Consider the following 19,004-nt stretch of genomic DNA (forward strand, 5'->3'; position numbering starts at 1 on the left):
GACCCATTTTTGTGCTGTCATGTTCTCTGGAAGATAAATGGGGATTTGGGCAGCACAGATTCATGGGGGTGAAGGGCCTGTTATTGTCCTGCAGGTAAAACATTAAAGATTTAAGACACAGATGAACCTCAAGATTTTTAAATGTTGTATCAATAGGACTATAAAGCACAAAACACCCTAACCAATTCTGATTGGAGACCCTGGTTTGGTTCCTACAGACAGTATTCAGGTAGATACACAACCAGCTTTTCAGGCTTGAGCCCTTTATCAGGGCGAGTATCTATACTACATAAAGTTCACCACTTGACAAGCTGAGCTTCTCCAGCATTTGTGATGTTACAGAATTTTGTTGAGTTACTACCTTTGAACACAGAAGAATTGGCATCAGAACATTTCACCCTGAACTGTACATCCATACAGACAGGAACTTTATACAGAACAGTAACAGGTCATAACAAGCCCTGACCACACAAATACCCCCATTCACTTTCCCATTTGTTGAAGAGTGAGACAAAATCATTCCTTACACGGGGACAGATTTGTACCTGGGTCACTGTCACTTTCAGAACATTCTGCTAAACATGCCAAGATCAAAATTCAATTGATTGTCATGTAACAGTGCAATATTCATTCAGGCATAAGGCAAAGTCACCTTAGCCAAAAGTTAAATGAAGTGCTTCTTGCAGTCAAGAGCAAAAGAGACGTCCTTGGACGTCTCCATGGTCATTCCATGGAGGGGAGACTGTCCTTGTAGACGTTTAATCAGAGCTTCAACCAGAAAAAACAATTTCCTGGTGCTTATTTCTGGGCACAAGGCACCACCACACTTCTTAATGACCCAAAACCCTGCTAAAATTAAACATTGTGTTTAAAGTGTGTTTTACAAATATTTAACAATCAAAATTACCTAAAAATTAGTGACTTAATTTTGGTGAATCAGTGATGGCAGATGTGGTGGGGAGAAAGTGGGACCATACCGCCATCCGGAGGCAAAACGAGCAAGCTGCAAGAGCCCACGTGTCCGGCTAAATACCTCCATCTGGCGACAGAGAGAGCAAACTGCAAGAGCCCACGTTAGGCGCAATACCCCCATCTGGCGACAGAGGGAGCAAACTGCACAATTGAGCGTTTCCTTAAGAGGTGCCTAATTAGAGGGATAGAAACAGACGGGAAGAAAGGGAGGGCTCAAAACAGAGGGGCCAAAAGAGAGAGGAGTATACACAGCATGGAATCAGGGGTGTGGAAAAATGGGGGAAACAGAGCTGTTGAAACCGAAGTGAACCCAGGAACTGCACACAGAGTTCAAACAGAGGGGAGGGAAGAGAGTGGTGAAAACAGTGGGGTGGAAACAGAGGGTTGGGTAAAGAGGCATAGAAACAGTGGAGTGGAAAGGGCAGGGTGGAAACGCTAATCCTCAGTGCCCAAGTGGTGGGGCATATCATTAACCTGCATCACATGCAACTCATGAACCATTCAGGTGGGGCATATCAGTGAGTGTCAGCGAGGGACATTTAGGTGGAATCGCCGGGAGGTGGCGGCTCTGGGGGTCGGTGAAGGGACGTTCAGGTGGCAGCGTTGAAGGTCTACAGTGGGGAGAGGGGCCGCAGAACAAACGCTGGCTCCTGAGTCAGAGCAGGGGCAGCCGTCTGACAGCCCCCCTCCCCACTGCCTGACAACCCTGACATCCTGCACAGCTGGTCCAGCCCCGTAGTCCCCGCGCCAGCAGCCCCAGCCCCATAGTCCCATGCTGGTGGGCTGTCGACAGGCAGCGAGCGGCTGCCTGTCATCAGCCCACTCCCTGCTAGGTACCTAAAAGCTCTGCCTTGCTGCTTTCAGTTGCCTAGGGGAAGCACTCCAAAGCGGAGAATATACCTCCCTGAGGTGGGTTGAGTAAGTGCTCCTCAGGGGTGGGTTTTCCACTTTCAGGTGGCCTCCCGACAGCCATATTCGGGTATTTTAGGTGGCTTTACATTTGGGTATTATTCTGGCAACCTGAAAGCAGCTAGAGTTAAACTGGAGAAGGGCCAGGCGTCAGGGAATGGGCCCAAATCATCTCCAGTGTTGGAGAAGGGCCAGGGGTCAGGGAATGGGCCCAAATCATCTCCAGTTTTGGAGAAACTCAGCAGGTCACACAGTATATTTTATATAATATAAACCAAGATATATAACCAAGTTTCTGGGCTTGAACCCTTAATCAAGGGATGTGTATTGTAAATGTTCTAACCCTGATGTACTAACCGAGTTCCAGGAGAACTCATCCTGATCCTATTGAACCTTGGAATTGTTGAATGTACTTGATTATCGACTGATGTGTTAACATTGATCTTGTTCATATAATTGTATGGCTTTATAATTGGTAATTAAGGTATAAAAGCAAATATTTCTTGAATTTTAATTAGTCTCCTCTTGGGGTTTCTGCATGGTCTTAATCAGTGTATAAACAGAACCATTCCCAGAAGAAAGTCCTCCATTCCCTGCAACTTGAACTAACACCTGGCCCTTAAATCATGGTCATGGGGCCGACATCAGGACATCTTGGTCTGCATCGTGGCCAGTGCTGGTGTGAAGCACTACAGATGTTCTGCTGTGGGCAATTGGAGCCTCTTCCTTGGATGGACATGGTCCAATTGCATGGATATATGGGGCAGGGGTTTGGGAATAAATGGAGCAAACACGCACAAGTTAGAACTGAGGTTAACATGATGAAGCATGAACAGAGGAGAACTGGAGAATAGTTTTCAATATTTTAGAAACAGGCTGCAAGAAAATAGCGATTTATGGGATCAGTTATTATAAGAGAAAAGCTGGTGAGAGAAATTGAAACAGTCTCGATGCAGTACTCCCTTTCCAGTGGAACTGAAGATGGGAGTTGGCGTTACTCTGCCAATGGTGTAACGGATTGATCACTGTTCATGTTGCGAAGGCTGAGATCCCAGCCACATGTGGCCAGGGTGTGGTCTGATCAACCAATGGGTTATTGGAGGTGTGGAAGTGGGTGGAGGGGAGTGGAACTCTCAGCTGACATTGTTGGAACAGTTCATTATTTCCCTTCAGACTGCGTGACTCTGGGACTGTCGAGTGAGCTCTGCTAAGAGGCAGAAAATATATATATAAAATTGGCAAGTTTTGAAAGACCGAGTAAGAGAATGGGAAATGGCTTGGACTTATCCCATTTGGTGTTGGCCCTTCCATCATACCAATGCAATCATGAAGGAGGCTCGCCAGCGGCTATACTTTGTGAGGTGTCTGAGGAGGTTCAGTCGGTCACCAAAAACTCTCACAAACTTCTACAGTTGTAACGTGGAGAGCATTCTGGCTGGTTGCATCGGCATCTGATACAGAGGTGCCAATGCACAGGACAGGAAAAGTCTCCAGAGGGTTGCTAACTCCGCTTGCGACATCACAGGCACCAGACTTCGCTCCATCAAGGATATCTACAAGATGCAGTGTCTTAAGAAAGCAGCCTCTATCCTCAAGGACCCCCACCACCCAGGCTGTGTCATCTTCACTCTGCTACCTTCAGGAAGAAGGAACTGGAGCTTGAGGACGAAGACCTAATGTTACAAAAACAGCTTCTTTCCTTCCCATCTGATTTCTGAAATCTTTTTTGCACTACTTATTTATATTTTTAAACCTATATTTTTGAAAATTAATTTATAGTGATTTGTTCTACAGAATACTGCTGCAAGATTACAGGTTTCATGACACATGTTCATGAATATGATTCTGATCTGTGAGCAGGATGTACTGTGTGCAATACCATATAACCATCAATACTGTTGACCCCCCCCCCCAAAAAAAATCAGGTGTTTTTATATGACGTGTAAAAGTCAACCCTCCCCCCTATTTTTGGCCCCGACCGCCCACCCATCTGATGCCCTGACAGTGGAGCCTCGACCCAGCCATCTGAGCTCCCGATGCCCCAACCATGGACTTACCACCTGGTCCCAGCCAGTCGCGCTCCTGACGCCTTGAATGACGCAGGTACTTATCGAGGTCAAAAAATTTAACTATTACATGAGTATATAGGGAATTTCACATGCCAGACTAGAAAGGTTTGACAAGGTCGTCAGTTAGCTCTGGAATGTGAATCACAGACTTACACATCACAGAAACAGGCTCTTCGACCACATTGCTGAACTAGACATAGACCAGTGTTTTGGAGTCCTCTGGGCTCGTAACAAAGGGAATGAAGGAATCAGCACCTGGTGTCAATATTATTGGAGTTTTAATGCATTGTATTAAAGCAAGCCATTGAACTGCATTGCCAAGTGAATTTAGTGGGTGGGCCAGGAAGTATACAATGCTAATCTCTTGGCGGGCAGCATGTCAGACCATGAGGAGGGGTATCGTCACCCTCAACTTCAAACAGGATAAGGAGGTTATCAGGAATGGAGACCTAGACCATAATTAAAAGCTAAGTACAAAATCATGACCAATCACGTCAAGTCTACTTTTGGGCAGATGATCCACCCAGATCAAACCTGCACATTTCGGGCAGGAAAATCTCGGACAGCCTTGCGCTGCTCAGGGATACCATCGCCTTTGTGCAGGACAGGAGGGTGTACACCTGCCTGGTCAGTTTGGACCAGGGAGAAGACTTTTGACCGGATATCGCACACGTACATGATGGACATGCTCTCCTAAATGGGTTTTGGGGAGGGAACCCAGAATTGGATTAAACTGCTTTACAGGAACATCTGTAGCACAGTCCAAATCAATGGGTGGGAAACAAATAGCTTCCCCGTCAAGTATGCAGTTAGGCGGGGTTGCCTGATCTCTCCACTCTTATTTGTGTGTTTGCATGAAGTCCTTTGCTAAATCCATCAGGAAGGACAAGGGCAGGAGTGACGTTACCAGACAGCAGAGGCACTCAGGTCAAGGCCTCCCTGTACTTGGTCACCGTCTGTTCAGACACACGATCAGTCGAAGAGTGCAAAAATCAAACTGCTGGAGGAACTCAAGAGTCAAGCTGCATCCGTAAAAAATAAATAAATAAATAAATAGATAGATAAATAAATAAATAAGAAAGAAAAGACACACGATCAGTCCACAGACTGATCAGCATCTGTGACCAGTTTGAGTCTGCATCGGAAACCAGAGTAAACTGCAATAAAAGCGAGGGAATGCACTTCGGTAAATCAGTCCACTGTCCTCTTCACAGTCAGATCTACCACCTGAAGGTGTCGGGGAACTGTCTTGGTGGGGCCGGGGCGTGCAACAAGAATTGATCAGAGCGGATAGTAAAGGTCCACCAGAAATTGGGTCTGTGGGAATGGCACTCCCTCTCAGTAACAGGGAAGAACCTGGTCATCAGGTGCAAGGTGCTCTCGGTACTGCTGCACGTGGTTCAGGTTTGACCCATCCCCCACATCTCCACCCTGGCAGTTCCTAGAACATTTTTCCTATTCAGGTATCCCCTGATGGATAGGGTCTAGAGGAGGCCCATGTACGTTGTAAGACAATGTGGTCAAGGGTGTAACCAGCCTGGCCCTCATTGTGTGTGGCCGTGCGTGGAACCAAAGTACAAGGGCACCAAGTGCCGCTATGTGCTGAAGTTCTATCTGTCTCAGGTGTCATGAAGGATTGATCTGGCCCGGTGCCGCGCAATGTCCCAGTCAGCTGGACTTTGCCACATCACCTTCGTGGAAAAGTTTTCAGAGACAAACACTTTTGACCACACGGCCAACAGGCAGTGGTCTGCACGGAATTCCTGCTGACACAGAGAGACTAGGATGGATACTGCGGGGTGGTCCCCTGAGCAGAGCCTCCAGAGACAGACATCCAGAACTGCTGGACGACCAGCAACTCAGTAAAAGATGCCCTTCGGTCTGCCTGAAACCCAGATGGGAGTAGCAAACACTAGAAGACATCTGTCCAAAGCGAAGGGAGGAACGTTTTGGGGAGATGAAAGAAGAATGTAGGGTTATGAAGGAGGAAGGGTTTCGATGTTTTGAGGAGATTCAGGATGTCACCGAAAGTTCTCATAAATTTCTAAAGGTGGACCGTGCAGAACATTCTGGCTGTATCACTGCCTGGTACGGCGGCGCCAATTCTCTGGCAAGAATAAACTCCAAAAGTTTGTTAACTCAACCTGTAACATCACAGGCACCAGTCTTCAATGCATCTAGGACATCGACATGAGGCGGTATCTTCAAAAAGCAGCCTCTATCCTCAAAGGCCCCACCACCCATGCCACACCCTCTTCACTGCTACCATCAGGAAGGAGGTTCAGGAGCCTGAAGACGAGCACTCAATGGTACAAGGACAGCTTCTTCCCTTGCCCCACCACCTCCCCCTGCCATCAGATTCCTGTATGATCAATGAACCACAGGCATTGCCTCACTTTCAAGGCACTCTCTGCCCCTTCTCTCTCTCTCACTCTCTCTCTGTACCATGCACATTTTCTCCCTCCACTCCTCCCCCTCCCCTCCCTGTTTGTGGATCTCCTGTCCAGAGGTCACTCCACTGGATGTGACCGGAGCCAGGTCCAAAGTTCAATGGGGATTTGGAACTGTGGAATGCTGGTGGGGAGAGGAGAGCAATGAGGGTGATCGGTGGATGGTGCACTGTGCTGGTCTGGGGTATGGTATCCTGCAGAGAAGTGTTGGGAGATTAGCCCAGAGCAGATGGACGGAATAGCCTCCCAGCTGCTTGTCCAACAACCCAGGGTGAGACCAGAAACATGGGGAGAGAGAGCAGGTTACCTGTGTCTGTCACCCACTCCGATCCCCAACACTCCTCCCTGTCTCTGTAATCCCCCTCTGGTCCCCAACACCCCTCCTTGCTTCTGTAACTCCCTCTGGTCCTGTACACCCCCCCCCCCCTCTCTGGACCCCAACATCCCTCCATGTCTCAAACCATCTCCACTTGTTTGACAGCCCCAGGGAGATCAGTCACTTGGGGGCAGAGGGCTTGGTGTGGGGGTTGGCAGGGGGGCTAGAATCAAGGGAGTGGTTGCCCCGACTTAGCCCATCATGATCTCAAGGGTGGATGCGAGGCTGGATAAAATAAGTGGGAGTGGGTGAATAGGGGGTGGGTGTGAAGGGTTGGGTTGGTGGGGTTGTGTGGGTGGGGAGAACGTCCAGACAGAGGGTCAAGGTGTTTCCTGGAATAAATGGTGGAGATTCCTCCTCGCCGCCCCCAACACCTTCTCCCCCATTCAGAAGGAACTGACTTTGATTTGTGTCCCGCAGCATCGCTCTGCTCCCCACTGGATGGTATCGTCGGGGGGTGGGAGTGTGTTGCCCACAGCCTCCCCTATCAAGCCTACATCAGCCGCAGTGAGGAGAAGTGGTGTGGGGCTTCTCTTCTCAACCCCACCTGGGTGCTGTCTGCAGCCCACTGCTACCTCCGGTAGGTGTCAACCACTCCCCACAGAACGGTCCACGATTGCACTGGAACTGCCCATACCCATCCTTGACTCCACACCCCTCCCAGTCCTTGTAACCCCCTCTGGACCCCTACACCCCTCCCTATCTCTGTGACTCCCACTGGTCCCCTCGACCCCTCCCTGTCTCTGTGACTCCCTCCACCCCTCCCTGTCTCTGTGACTCCCTCCACCCCTCCCTGTCTCTGTGACTCCCTCCACCCCTCCCTGTCTCTGTGACTCCCTCCACCCCTCCCTGTCTCTGTGACTCCCTCCACCCCTCCCTGTCTCTGTGACTCCCTCCACCCCTCCCTGTCTCTGTGACTCCCTCCACCCCTCCTTGTCTCTGTGACTCCCTCCAGTCCCCTCCACCCCTCCCTGTCTCTGTGACTCCCTCCGGTTCCTTCCACCCCTCCCTGTCTGTAAACCCCTCCAGTCCCCTACACCCCTCCCCATCTCTGTCACCCCCTCCATCCCTCCCTGTCTCTTCACCCCTTCCGGTCCCCTCCACCCTTCCCTGTCTCTGTGACTCCCTCTGGTCCCCTACACCCCTCCCTGTCTCAGTGACTCCCTCTGGTCCCCTCCACCCCTCCCTGTCTGTAACTGCCTCCGGTGCCCTACAACCCTCCAGTCCCCTACAACCCTCCCTGTCTCAGTCACACCCTCCATCCCTCCCTGACTCTGTGACTCCCTCCGGTCCCCTCCACCCCTCCCTGTCTCTGACTCCCTCCAGTCCCCTTCACCCCTCCCTGTCTGTAAACCCCCTCCGGTCCCCTTCACCCTTCCCCATCTCAGTAACCTCCTCCAATCCTCTACACCCCTCCATCTCTGTGACTCCCTCCGGTCCCCTACACCCTTCCCCATCTCAGTAACCCCCTCCAGTCCTCCACACCCCTCCCCATCTCTGTCACCCCCTCTGGTCCCCAACATCCCTCCCCATCTCTGTCACCCCTTCTGGACCCCTCTACCCCTCCCTGACTCTTTGACTCCCTCCGGTCCCCTCCACTCCTCCCCGTCTCTGTAACCCCCTCCATCCCTCCCTGTCTCTGTGACTCCCTCCGGTCCCCTCCACCCCTCCCTGTCTCTGACTCCCTCCAGTCCCCTTCACCCCTCCCTGTCTCTGACTCCCTCCGGTCCCCTTCACCCCTCCCTGTCTGTAACCCCCTCCAGTCCCCTCCACCTCTCCCCATCTCTATAACCCCTTGGGTCCCCTACACCCCTCCCCGTCTGAGTATCCCCCTCCGGTTCCCTACATCCCTCCCCGTCTCTTTCACCCCCTCTGGTCCCCTACACACATCCGCGTCTCTGTAAACCACTCCGGTCCCCTCCACCCCTCCCTGTCTCTGACACCCCTCTTTGTCTCTGTCACCGCCTCCAGTCCCCTACAGCCCTCCATGTCTGTAACCCCCTCCACCCCTCCCTGTCTCTGTCACCCTCTCCTGTCCCCTCCACCCCTCACCGTCTCTGTCACCCCTCCCTCTCTCTGTCACCCACTCCTGTCCCCTACACCCCTCCCCCTCTCTGTCACCCCTCCATGTCACCCCCTCCGGGTCCCTACACCCAAGTCTGATCTGAATCCTCTGTCGTGACAAAACTCACTTTCCCCAATCTTCCCTCAGTCCGGAGCTGATGACTGTGTGGGTCGGTGCACACGACCTGTCTGCTGAAGAGCCCTCCCGGCAGCCTCACCGAGTGGTCCGAGCTGTCCGTCACCCCGAGTACAGCCTGCAGACGACGGACAGCGATCTGATGTTGCTGAAGGTTCAGCCACCTGTCGGCCTGTCACTGTCGGTGGAGCCCGTGCAGCTGCCTGACTCCTGTCCATCGAACGGAACGGTGTGCAGAGTGGCAGGGTGGGGTAATAACGTGACGGGTGGGGGTAAGTGTGGGCTCAGCCTGGTGGGTGGGTGGGGAGAGAGAGAGAGTCTCTCGTGTTTTTGTCTGTGTGTGGGTGAGGGAGGGGGAGGGTGTGATTGGGGAGTGGGGTGTTGGTGGAAACATCGTGGCCCCTGCACCGCCTCGGGCGGGAAAATCTGCCGCCGTTCTTCACCGTGTCCCAGTCCCGGTATTCCCTTCGCCCCCAGTGCCTTGTGAGCCCACCCCTCCTCGCAGATGCAGGTTCCGGGGGTGAGGAGACTCACTCCCACCTTTTCAGGTCCAGGCCGAGATACCCCGCGGGTTTAACCAGACGGCCCCATCTTTCACCCACAGAGCTTTTGGCCGAGCGGCTGCAGTGTCTGGACGTCCCTGTCCTGCCAGACGAAATCTGTGAGGGCAGCTACCCTGGCATGATCACGAGGAACATGTTCTGTGCCGGCATCATGGAAGGGGGCAGAGAGGCTTGCAAGGTGGAGAAAAGAGCGGACTGGGCGGAGGGGAGGGAGGGAGGGAGGGGAGAGGCGAGGCGCCGATGGAGGGCTGATACATTTCGCACTCACCTCCAAACTCACTCTGACCTCCATTCCCCTCTGGCCCTCAACCCCCCCCCCCCCCCCCCAGGTTGACTCGGGAGGTCCGTTAGTGTGCGAGGGGCTGCAGCAAGGATTGGTGTCGTGGGGTTACGAGTGTGGTCTCCCCGGATACCCCAGCGTCTACACAAAGCTCTGTCACTACCTGCAATGGATAAACGAGACCTTGGCGGAGAACTGAACCCTCAACTGCCCACTTCCCGTTTGACCAGCCCACGTCTAAATGTCTATGGGGCGATGGAAGGGGGGCGACCAAAGGACATCGGCTGTACTGTCGGAGGCAGCCATGTCTCCCTCCTCTCTTCCTCCCCTTTCTCTCTTCCCTTGTCTCTCCCTCTCCGATGAGGTGTTAAACACTATGAACCCTTTGGGTTTCAATAGCCAGTCATTGACTTTTGTTCCAAAAATAAACTATTCACAATAAAATGTGCTTAAGGAAAGGAATAATTTCGAATCCCTTATTCGGACATTGCATTGTTAGGTTAATTCACTAATTAGTTTCGCAGCACCGTTCCCACCACTCGGTCCCTCGGCGCCCGATGACGGACGGACTCCGGACTGGGGTCCTTCCCCGCGACACCCTCGCGTTGGCTGCACCTCAGCCCGTCCTCCTGCAGCCTTGAATGTGCCGGTCGGCAGCAATCCCTCCCCGACATCTCCTTGTGCTGAAAGACCAACAGGTTTCGGGCTGACCTAAGTGGGGGGGATTAACCGAGTCTTCTAGCAGTGTCCTTCTCTGGGAACAGCCTGGAGATCACATTGGCTGCTAAACAAGACGAGCCCATGGGATTCCAGGAAGGATACTCGCGGGGATCGAGGAAACAGAGTGGGAATAAAGCGATCCTATTGCTACAGGTTACCTGTGGGGTTCCGCAGGGGTCCACACTCGGGCTACAAACTTAATATCAATGATTTGGAGCAGAGATGTTGGGACAGACGGGCGGGGGTAGGGGACAGACAGGGTGTGACAGAGGGGTAGAAACGGAGGAGTTTATCAATCAAATAAACTGAAGGGAGACTGAGAGGATGGGAGGAGGGATGGGGGCGGTGGAAAGGGACGGACACAGAGGAGGGAGGGAGGTTTCTCCAGCTCTCTCCTTCCCTCCCTCCCCCTCTCCTCCCTACTTCCTTCCCCTTCTCTCCCCCACGTTTTGATCTGCTGCCCTGCATCCTCCCCTCGCCCGTCTCTCTCTCCCTCACCATCTTCCCCCACCCCGTCTCCCCCACCTCCATCCTCCCCACTGTTCACCGCGCCCGGAATTCACGTCCATCAGCGCAAGGCAAACAAGCTGTTCCAGAAATGGGATGAGATCGTGGACCAACCCTTGCGGTCCACAATGACACCTTTAATGATATTTATGCGTCATGTTTGAATGTGCCAGTAGCGCCCTTGACTACGGATAAGATTTAACTTTTAAATCAAGTGACGCAAAACGACTTCTGTATGAAAACGGACTGTTCCTCAACTCTGTCAGTGTCAAATCTGTCATTCACACCAGGGCTTTAAATCAACTTCGTCACCCCAGCCCGTCGCCTCTCCCTTCCCTGTCAGACATGACCGTCCCAAATCACATCCAATGGGCATTGCTTGTTGGTGTGGAATCTCCCCTCTTCTTTGAATTCGGAGTCTCTCTGAAATCTGCTTTATCCTTGGAGAAGGGCTCAGGGCCAAAACGTCTCCGAGAGACGCTGAAATCACCAGCTGATTTTGCTCGGGACCGGATGAAGGCGAACCAGGTGTCGGAACTGGGACGCGAGAGGGTTCCTGATCAAGTCGGAGGCTCGGATCGGGACCTCGGGCAACTGATCGCTTTTACTGGAATCCGGAGCGCTGGGGGAGAATCCACGGACACTCGGTGGGGGGGGGGGGGCCTTTTGCTTCTTTTCTCTGATTGTTAGGGGGGCTGTGCAAATTCTGCACACACTCACACATACACAAACTCACACATATTCACGTACACGCACTCACACCAACTCACACTCAGTGTATGTCAGGCAGCTGCACGGGCTCCGCCGACAGGTGGCTGAACCTTCAGCAACATCAGATCGCTGTCCGTCGTCTGCAGGCTGTACTCGGGGTGACGGACAGCTCGGACCACTCGGTGAGGCTGCCGGGAGGGCTCTTCAGCAGACAGGTCGTGTGCACCGACCCACACAGTCATCAGCTCCGGACTGAGGGAAGATTGGGGAAAGTGAGTTTTGTCACGACAGAGGATTCAGATCAGACTTGGGTGTAGGGACCCGGAGGGGGTGACATGGGGGGGGGGGGGTGACAGAGAGGGGGAGGGGTGTAGGGGACCAGAGGGGGATACAGAGACGGGGAGGGGTGGAGGGGACAGGAGGGGTGACAGAGACGGGGAAGGGTGTAGGGGACCGGAGGAGGTGACAGAAACGAGAAGGGGTGCAAGGGACCGGATTGGGTGACAGAAACAGGGAGCCTGCCCTCTCTCCCCATATTTCTGGTCTCTCCCTGGGTTGTTGGACAAGCAGCTGGGAGGTCACTCTGCCCAACTGCTCTGGGCTAGACTCCCAACACTTCTCCGCAGGATACCGTATCCCAGACCAGCGCAGTGCACCATCCACCAAGCGCCTTCATCGACTTCCTCTCCCCACCAGTGTTGCAGAGGGGACCGGAACCACAGTTCCAAATTCCCAGTGAACCTTGGACCCGGCGCCGGACACGTCCAGCGGAGTAACCTCTGGACAGGACGTCTGTAGACGGGGGAGGGGAGAGACGGGTTTGGAGAGAGACAGAGTGGGGATGGGATGGGCAGCGACAGGTTGGGGGAGGATGGAGGTGGGGGAGACGGGGTAGGGGGGAAGTCGGTGAGGGAGAGAGACGGGCGAGGGGAGGATGCAAGGCAGTAGATAGGGAACGTGGGGGAGAGAAAGGGAAGGAAGTAGGGAGTGGAGAAGGGAGGAGAGGGGGAGGGAGGGAAGGAGAGAGCTGGAGGAACCCAGAGGACCACCTGCTTCCACCTCCCTCCCTCCTCTGTGCCCGTCCCTTTCCACCGCCCTCTCCCTCCTCACCGCCCCGCTTGTCTCTCCCAAGGCGGAAAGCAGCTCGTGGAGATGGAGTGAGGGGGTGTCAGTGTGTGATGCCCCATTGCAGTTGGATAGTGCCAAGGTTCCTCCCTTTGAAACACACACAGGCACACACGGAGTGGGAGAAGCAGTTTATATTTTGAACTGTGGGTCCTGCTGTTCCGGGAACGTCTCTGCTACGCCTCGTCAGTCAGGTCCCCGGTCGCTCCTATGCCAGATACTTGATTTGGTCGGTCAGAACCTGGCCATAAGTGGCCAACGCCGTCAAACCCTCATTAAAAGCAGACCTGAGATCCACAAGGGCAAGTGTTGGTCACAGAGGGTCCAGGAATGAAGACCCCTCCGCACCATCCCTCCCTCCCTCCGCACTGCCCCTCCCACACTCCCTCCCTCCGCACCATCCCCTCACCCACTCCCTCCCGCCGCACCGTCCCCTCCCACACTCCTTCCCTCCGCACTGCCCCCCACACTCCTTCCCTCCGCACCATCCCCTCACCCATTCCCTCCCTCTATGCCGTCCCCTCACCCACTCCCTCCCTCCAGACCGTCCCCTCACACAATCCCTCCCTCCGCACCATCCCATCACACACTCCCTCCGCATCGTTCCATCCCACACTCCCTCCCTCCGTACTGTCCCATCACACACTCCCTCCCTCCGCACCGTCCCCTCACACATTCCCTCCCTCCACACTGTCCCGTCACACATTCCCTCCCCGTACCGTCCCCTCACACACACTCCCGGGTTACATTCACTCCCTCTGCCTCTTCCCGACAGTCACCCACCTGATGTACTGTACTCCAGTAGAGTCAGACATGGCAGCCACATACTGGGACATCTTGGTGTAAGCACTGTCCCACAGGTCACGTAGGGAACTGGCAAACCCCTCCTCCTCTAGAGGAGTAGAACTCTCTGCAGGATGGAGGGAATCACTGGGGTGTGAGACACCAGGTGCACAGAATGGTGCGGAGCAGGGAAGGGAGAGAGAGAACGAGGCAGAGTTGGTGGAGGGAGGGATGGAGCCAGAGGATAGAGAGAGGGAGGGATGTAATGGAGAGAGGGAATGTCGTGGAGAGGATAGAGGGAGGAAGAAAAGGAATGTGGCAAGAGGGTGGAGAGAGGGAGGGGCAGAGGATAGAGAGAAAGAGGGAGGGTTTGTGGTAGACTGGGGAGAGGGAAGGATGTGAAGGAAGGGAATGTTGCAGAGAGGATAGAGGGAGGGAGAGAAGGAATGTGGCAGAGATGTTGCAGGAATGGGAGTGAAGGTATGGGATAGAGAAAGAATGAGGGAGGAAGGAGAGAAGAGAGGGGGAGGTAAGTGAGGGTGGGGGAGTGGGAGTAAGAGAGAGGGAGTGATGGTTGGGAGGAGGAGAGGGGGAGAGAGGAATGAGAGTGTGAGGGGGAGGGGAGAGTGCGGGAGGGGAAGGGGAGTCACATACCAGAGTTGGCGAGGGCCAAAAGGAAGGTGACGAAAATGATCCCACAAACCTTCATCCTAAACCAAAACAGCTGCAGAGACAGGAGTGGGTGAGAGTTGTCTCTCTGACAGGACCCCACCCCTCACCCCTTGCCTCCTTCCCGCCTTTCTTCTTTCCTCCCTTCCATTCCCTTTACATTCAACACCCACCCCTCCCTATCTCTGTAATCCCCTCCTCACCCCTCCCTGTCTCTGTAATCCCCTCTGGTCCTCTCCACCCTTCCCTAACTCTGTAACCCACTCCGGTCCCCTATGCCCCTCTATGTCTCTGTAACCCCCTCTGTTCCCCTGCACCCCCTTCTCTGTAAACCCCTCCAGACTTCTACACCTCCCCTCCCTGATTCCTGTTGCCTCACTATTGATGGTCATTCCTTCATCCTCCCCTCCCCCCCAACAACCCCGGGCCATTCCGGAAACCAGGTTCCTACCTCGACCTGTGCTGGATGCTGTATTGGGAGCAAAGTCAGCAGATGAACCTCCTGCAAGACATTAGATTAGAAATGAAACCCGGTGTTTCTCTCAGACCTGTGCCCCAGCTCCCAGCTGAAGGATGGGAGCCCTCTAAGGGAGATCCCACAGACTCCAGTCTCACTGCCCCTCCCTCCTCACTACCTCTCCTGTGGTCAGGGATGCAGTTGGGCTGAAGAGATGCTGTGACTTCTCCCACACTCCATAAGACCATATGACATATCAGAAATAGGTCATTCAGCCCATCACGTCTGGCCCACCCTTCAATCATGAGCTGATCCATTTCCCCACTCAGTCCCACTGCCCAGCCATCTCCCCATAAACTTTGATGCCTTTGTCTAATCAATAACCTGTCAATCTTTGACTTAAATACACCCAATGACCTGGCCTCCACAACTGCCCGTGGCCACAATTCCACAGGTTTGCCGCCCCTCCAGCTGAAGAAATTCCTCCACATCTCTGTTCTAAGCAGACACCCTTCAGTACTGAAGTTGTGCCCTCTTGTCCTGGACCATCCCACCGTGGGGAACAACCTTTCTACATCTACTCAGTCCGTGCCTTTCAACATTCAAAATGTTTCAATGAGACCCCTCCCCCCCATTCAGGCCAAGAGCCGTCAAACGCTCCTTGTATGACAACCCTTTCATTCCTGGAATCATCCTTGTGAACCTTCTCTGAACTATCTCCAATGTCGGCACATCCTTTCTTCAACGAGGAGCCCAAATTTGCTCCCAGTACAAGTGGGCTCAACATCATATCCCCACATTTCTCTCTCCCTCTCTCCTTGACCCATTCCTTTGCTCCCTACCTGTCGGATGTCCTTCTCCCGTAAACTCTTTCACCTCCAAAAGCCTTTTGCAATGCTGGAAATGTAACGAGAGGTGACTTAATGGAGGTCTATAGATCACGAGAGGCTTCAACAGGGTGGACACTCAGCGCCTGTTTCCCACGGTGATTGTAGCAAACACCATAGGGTGTCTGTACGAGGTGAGGGGAGGGTAGTTGAGGGGAGACGTGTTTATACCCACACAGTGGTGGGGGCCTGGAATATATGATCGGGTTTGGGAGGGGTGGAGGTTGGTTCACCTAAATTCTTGTCCCAGACTCTCCCTTCCTCCCTCCCCCCCTCCCCTTTGCCACAAATTGCTCCCAGTGACCTTGGGCCGAGTAAACATGGGCCCAGATACGGAGAAGGCTGTTTGGAGACCTTTCATCTCTGTTCTGGCCTGACACACTCTCTCGTTTTCTCTCTTTCCCCCCTCCATTATTCTCTCTCTCCCCCTCACTCCCCATCCCAGAGAACATTGAGGATGATGGTGAAAGGGGAAAGGGAGGGGAAGAAGAAGGTGGGGTAAAGGGAGAGTGAGAGGAGTGGGAAAAATATCGAGGGACAGAGAGGGAGACAGAAGGAGAGAGAGGGAGGGGGATGAGGCCTGTCCTGTCCTGCCAAGCCTGGGCCTGTGCTACAGGTGTGTACCGTGGCCAAGCAGGCAGGGCGAGGGGTGGCCACTCACCGGCTCCTCTGGAGAATCTGCGGCCTCTGTCCCGCCCAGGGTTAAATACTCCCGGCTAGGTCCTGCCCTCTGCCTCCCTGCCCAGCCAGTCAGTGACCCACCCCTGTGGTGGAACACTGCAATACAGGCATTGTACTGGTTGGGCCGGCCCTGAAACTGTCCCACCTCCCCTCAGGATGCACCGACGTTATGGCGGCCGTCTACCAGGAGGAACTGATCAGGGACCCCTGTGTGGCCAGTCTCAGGTCTGATCGTATCAAACAAAGCCTCCTGGAGGATTGAACCCTGCAGGAGGTGGTTAATCTTGCCAAGGCACCTGAGACAGCCCAACAGAACGCAAAGGCTTACTTCTACGGCAATCCCGCCACCGTGTGAGGAGCTCGGGCGCCGCCATCTTGGGATGCAGGATGCCAAATTGCAGCCACTATTGTCGAGCACCCGAAGTGCTATTACTGCAGCCAGAAAAGCACCTGTGGAAGATCTGCCCTGCTAGAAGCATGGCCTGTTACAGCTGTGGAAGAAAAGGACACGACGTACGGGTATGTAGGTCCGGAGCTTCCCCTTGTAGCGCCGCATGCGGACAGTGACCAACGCCATCTTGGACCACATGATTCCAGCCCCACTTCCGGTTCAACTTCACTTCTGGCGAGACCGTGTGCAAACAATGGGGGCAGCCATCCTCGGGGCAGATGTCCCGACACTCACATACAGTAGCAGCGAGTCAGACAATGAACTGAAGCTGGCGTCCATCGTTCTGGATCAGAGCAGCCCACACCAATTAGTGAAGTCCACCATGGACATGGAGGTAAACGGCTGCTTAACGAACTGCTTGTTGAACATGGGAAACACCGAAAGCTTTATCTACCCATGAACTGATACAGCTCTGCTCCCTCACAGTGACCCCAGTCCAGGGCAAAATCTTGTTGGCCTCCAAGTTCCACTCGGCCAAAATCCGAGGGAGCTGCACAGTAACGTTAACTGTGGGTGGCACCAAGTACAAGGATTTTAAACTGCTCACGATGCCACGACTCTGTACACCGGTCAGACTGGGGCTGGACTTCCAGTGCCAACTTCCAGTGTTCTGTGCAATATGACAGTCCCCACCACCCCCAGCCCCCCCACAACTGTCCGTAGTAACCAACTTTTAAAACAACCGCCCATCTTTCTGAACACAGCCAATCAGCGGCCCGACCACCACCCACTGCTCACGACCTGTAGTCTGTTCACCCACCAGGTCCCATCGTCACCCACCCCCCCCTCCCCCGGTTCAAAAACCTCGCCCCCGACTGTAAGCCAGTGGCAACTAAGAGTAGGCGATACAGTCCCAGGAACAGAGCCTTTATCAAGGCTGAGGTTAAGCAACTCCGGGCCAAGGGCATCATAGGGGCCAGCATTCGTCCTTGGAGAGCACGGGTAAAGAGAGGAGAGAAGCACAGAATGACCATAGTCTTCAGCCAGACTGTCAAATGGTTCACTCTCTTGGATGCCTACCCCCTCCCCCACATACCTGACATGGTGAATGAGATTGCCCAGTTCTGGATCTTCTCCACCACTGACCTCTAGTCAGCCTATCACCAGTTCCCAATCTGCCCGGAGAACAGCCCTTCCATAGTATTCGAGGCAGACAGCCACCTCTACCATTTCCTTAGGGTCCCCTTTGGAATCACAAACGGAGTTTCGGTTTTCCAGAGGGAGATGGACTAAATGGTGGATGACCACCAGTTGAAAGCCACGTTCCCCTACTTGGTCAACGTGACCATCTGTGACCAGGACCAGCAGAAATTACAGACTGCAAAAGCCCTAAACCACACATATAATCAGAAGAAATGCGTGTTCAACGCCGCATCTGGCCATAGTAGGGTGCGTGATGGAGGATGGAATCATTGGACCTGACCCTGAGCGTATGCAACCCCTGATGGAGCTTCCGCTCCCCCATAACCTCAAGGCCCTAAAAAGATGCCTGGGGATCTTTACCTACTATTCACAATGGGTCCCCAATTATGTGGACAAAGCCCGCCACCTGGAAAAACTACTACCTTTCCCCGTCGGCAGGAGCCCAAATCGACATTGCGAAGGTGGCGTGGATCCATCCCAGTCCAGGTGCAGAGCTATGCGTCCGACTTCGCCCTGGCTGCCACGCTGAACCAGGTGGGTAGGCCTGTGGCATTTTTCTCCTGTACCCTCCAGGGCCCTGAACTCAGCCATTGAGAAAGAGGCCCAGCCCATAGTGGAAGTTGTGTGCCACTGGAGCCATTATCTATTCGGCAAACCGTTCACCCTGCTGAGTAACCAACGTGCAGCCGCATTTATGTTTAACAACAAACAGCTGGGAAAAAATAAGAATGACAAGATCCTGAGGTGGAGAATTGATCTGTCCATCTACATCTATAAGATCTTGTACCGGCCCAGGAAACTCAATGAACCTCCTGATGCCCTGTCCCAGGGTACCTGCGCCAATGTGCAAGCAGATCTCTCTAAGCCCTTCACAACAGCCTCAGTCTCTGTCACCAGACTATATCACTTTGTGAGATCCCGCAACCTCCTGTTCTCTGCTGAGGACATCAGGGAGCTGACCTGAACTTCTACTGGCCAGAGAAAGCTCACCTGATCAAGGCCCACCCGCCCCTTCAACATCTAACTATGGACTTCAAGGACCCACCCTCCC

The 19,004-nt window shown here is 53.7% G+C and overlaps 1 protein-coding gene across 1 annotated transcript; it reads left to right on the forward strand.

Moving 5' to 3' along the window:
* Positions 1-6,494: 6,494 nt before the first annotated feature.
* On the forward strand, positions 6,495-10,284 carry LOC138764257 (trypsin-like). The gene is made up of 5 exons (XM_069939921.1): positions 6,495-6,584; positions 7,197-7,356; positions 8,989-9,248; positions 9,581-9,717; positions 9,869-10,284. The coding sequence occupies exons 1-5, from the start codon at positions 6,545-6,547 to the stop codon at positions 10,016-10,018; spliced, it is 747 nt and encodes a 248-aa protein (XP_069796022.1). The 5' UTR covers positions 6,495-6,544; the 3' UTR covers positions 10,019-10,284.
* Positions 10,285-19,004: the final 8,720 nt, after the last annotated feature.

The sequence above is a fragment of the Narcine bancroftii genome, chromosome 5 (genome assembly GCF_036971445.1).
Source record: "Narcine bancroftii isolate sNarBan1 chromosome 5, sNarBan1.hap1, whole genome shotgun sequence".
Taxonomy (NCBI): Eukaryota; Metazoa; Chordata; class Chondrichthyes; order Torpediniformes; family Narcinidae; genus Narcine; species Narcine bancroftii.

What these genes read in the sequence shown, in the direction of transcription:
- LOC138764257 (XM_069939921.1), top strand. Translation starts at nt 6,545, where the DNA reads ATGAGGGTGATCGGTGGATGGTGCACTGTGCTGGTCTGGG. An exon ending in GTGCACTGTGCTGGTCTGGG is followed by an intron (nt 6,585 to 7,196) that starts GTATGGTATCCT and finishes TGTGTCCCGCAG; the next exon opens with CATCGCTCTGCTCCCCACTG. An exon ending in GGGGCAGAGAGGCTTGCAAG is followed by an intron (nt 9,718 to 9,868) that starts GTGGAGAAAAGA and finishes CCCCCCCCCCAG; the next exon opens with GTTGACTCGGGAGGTCCGTT.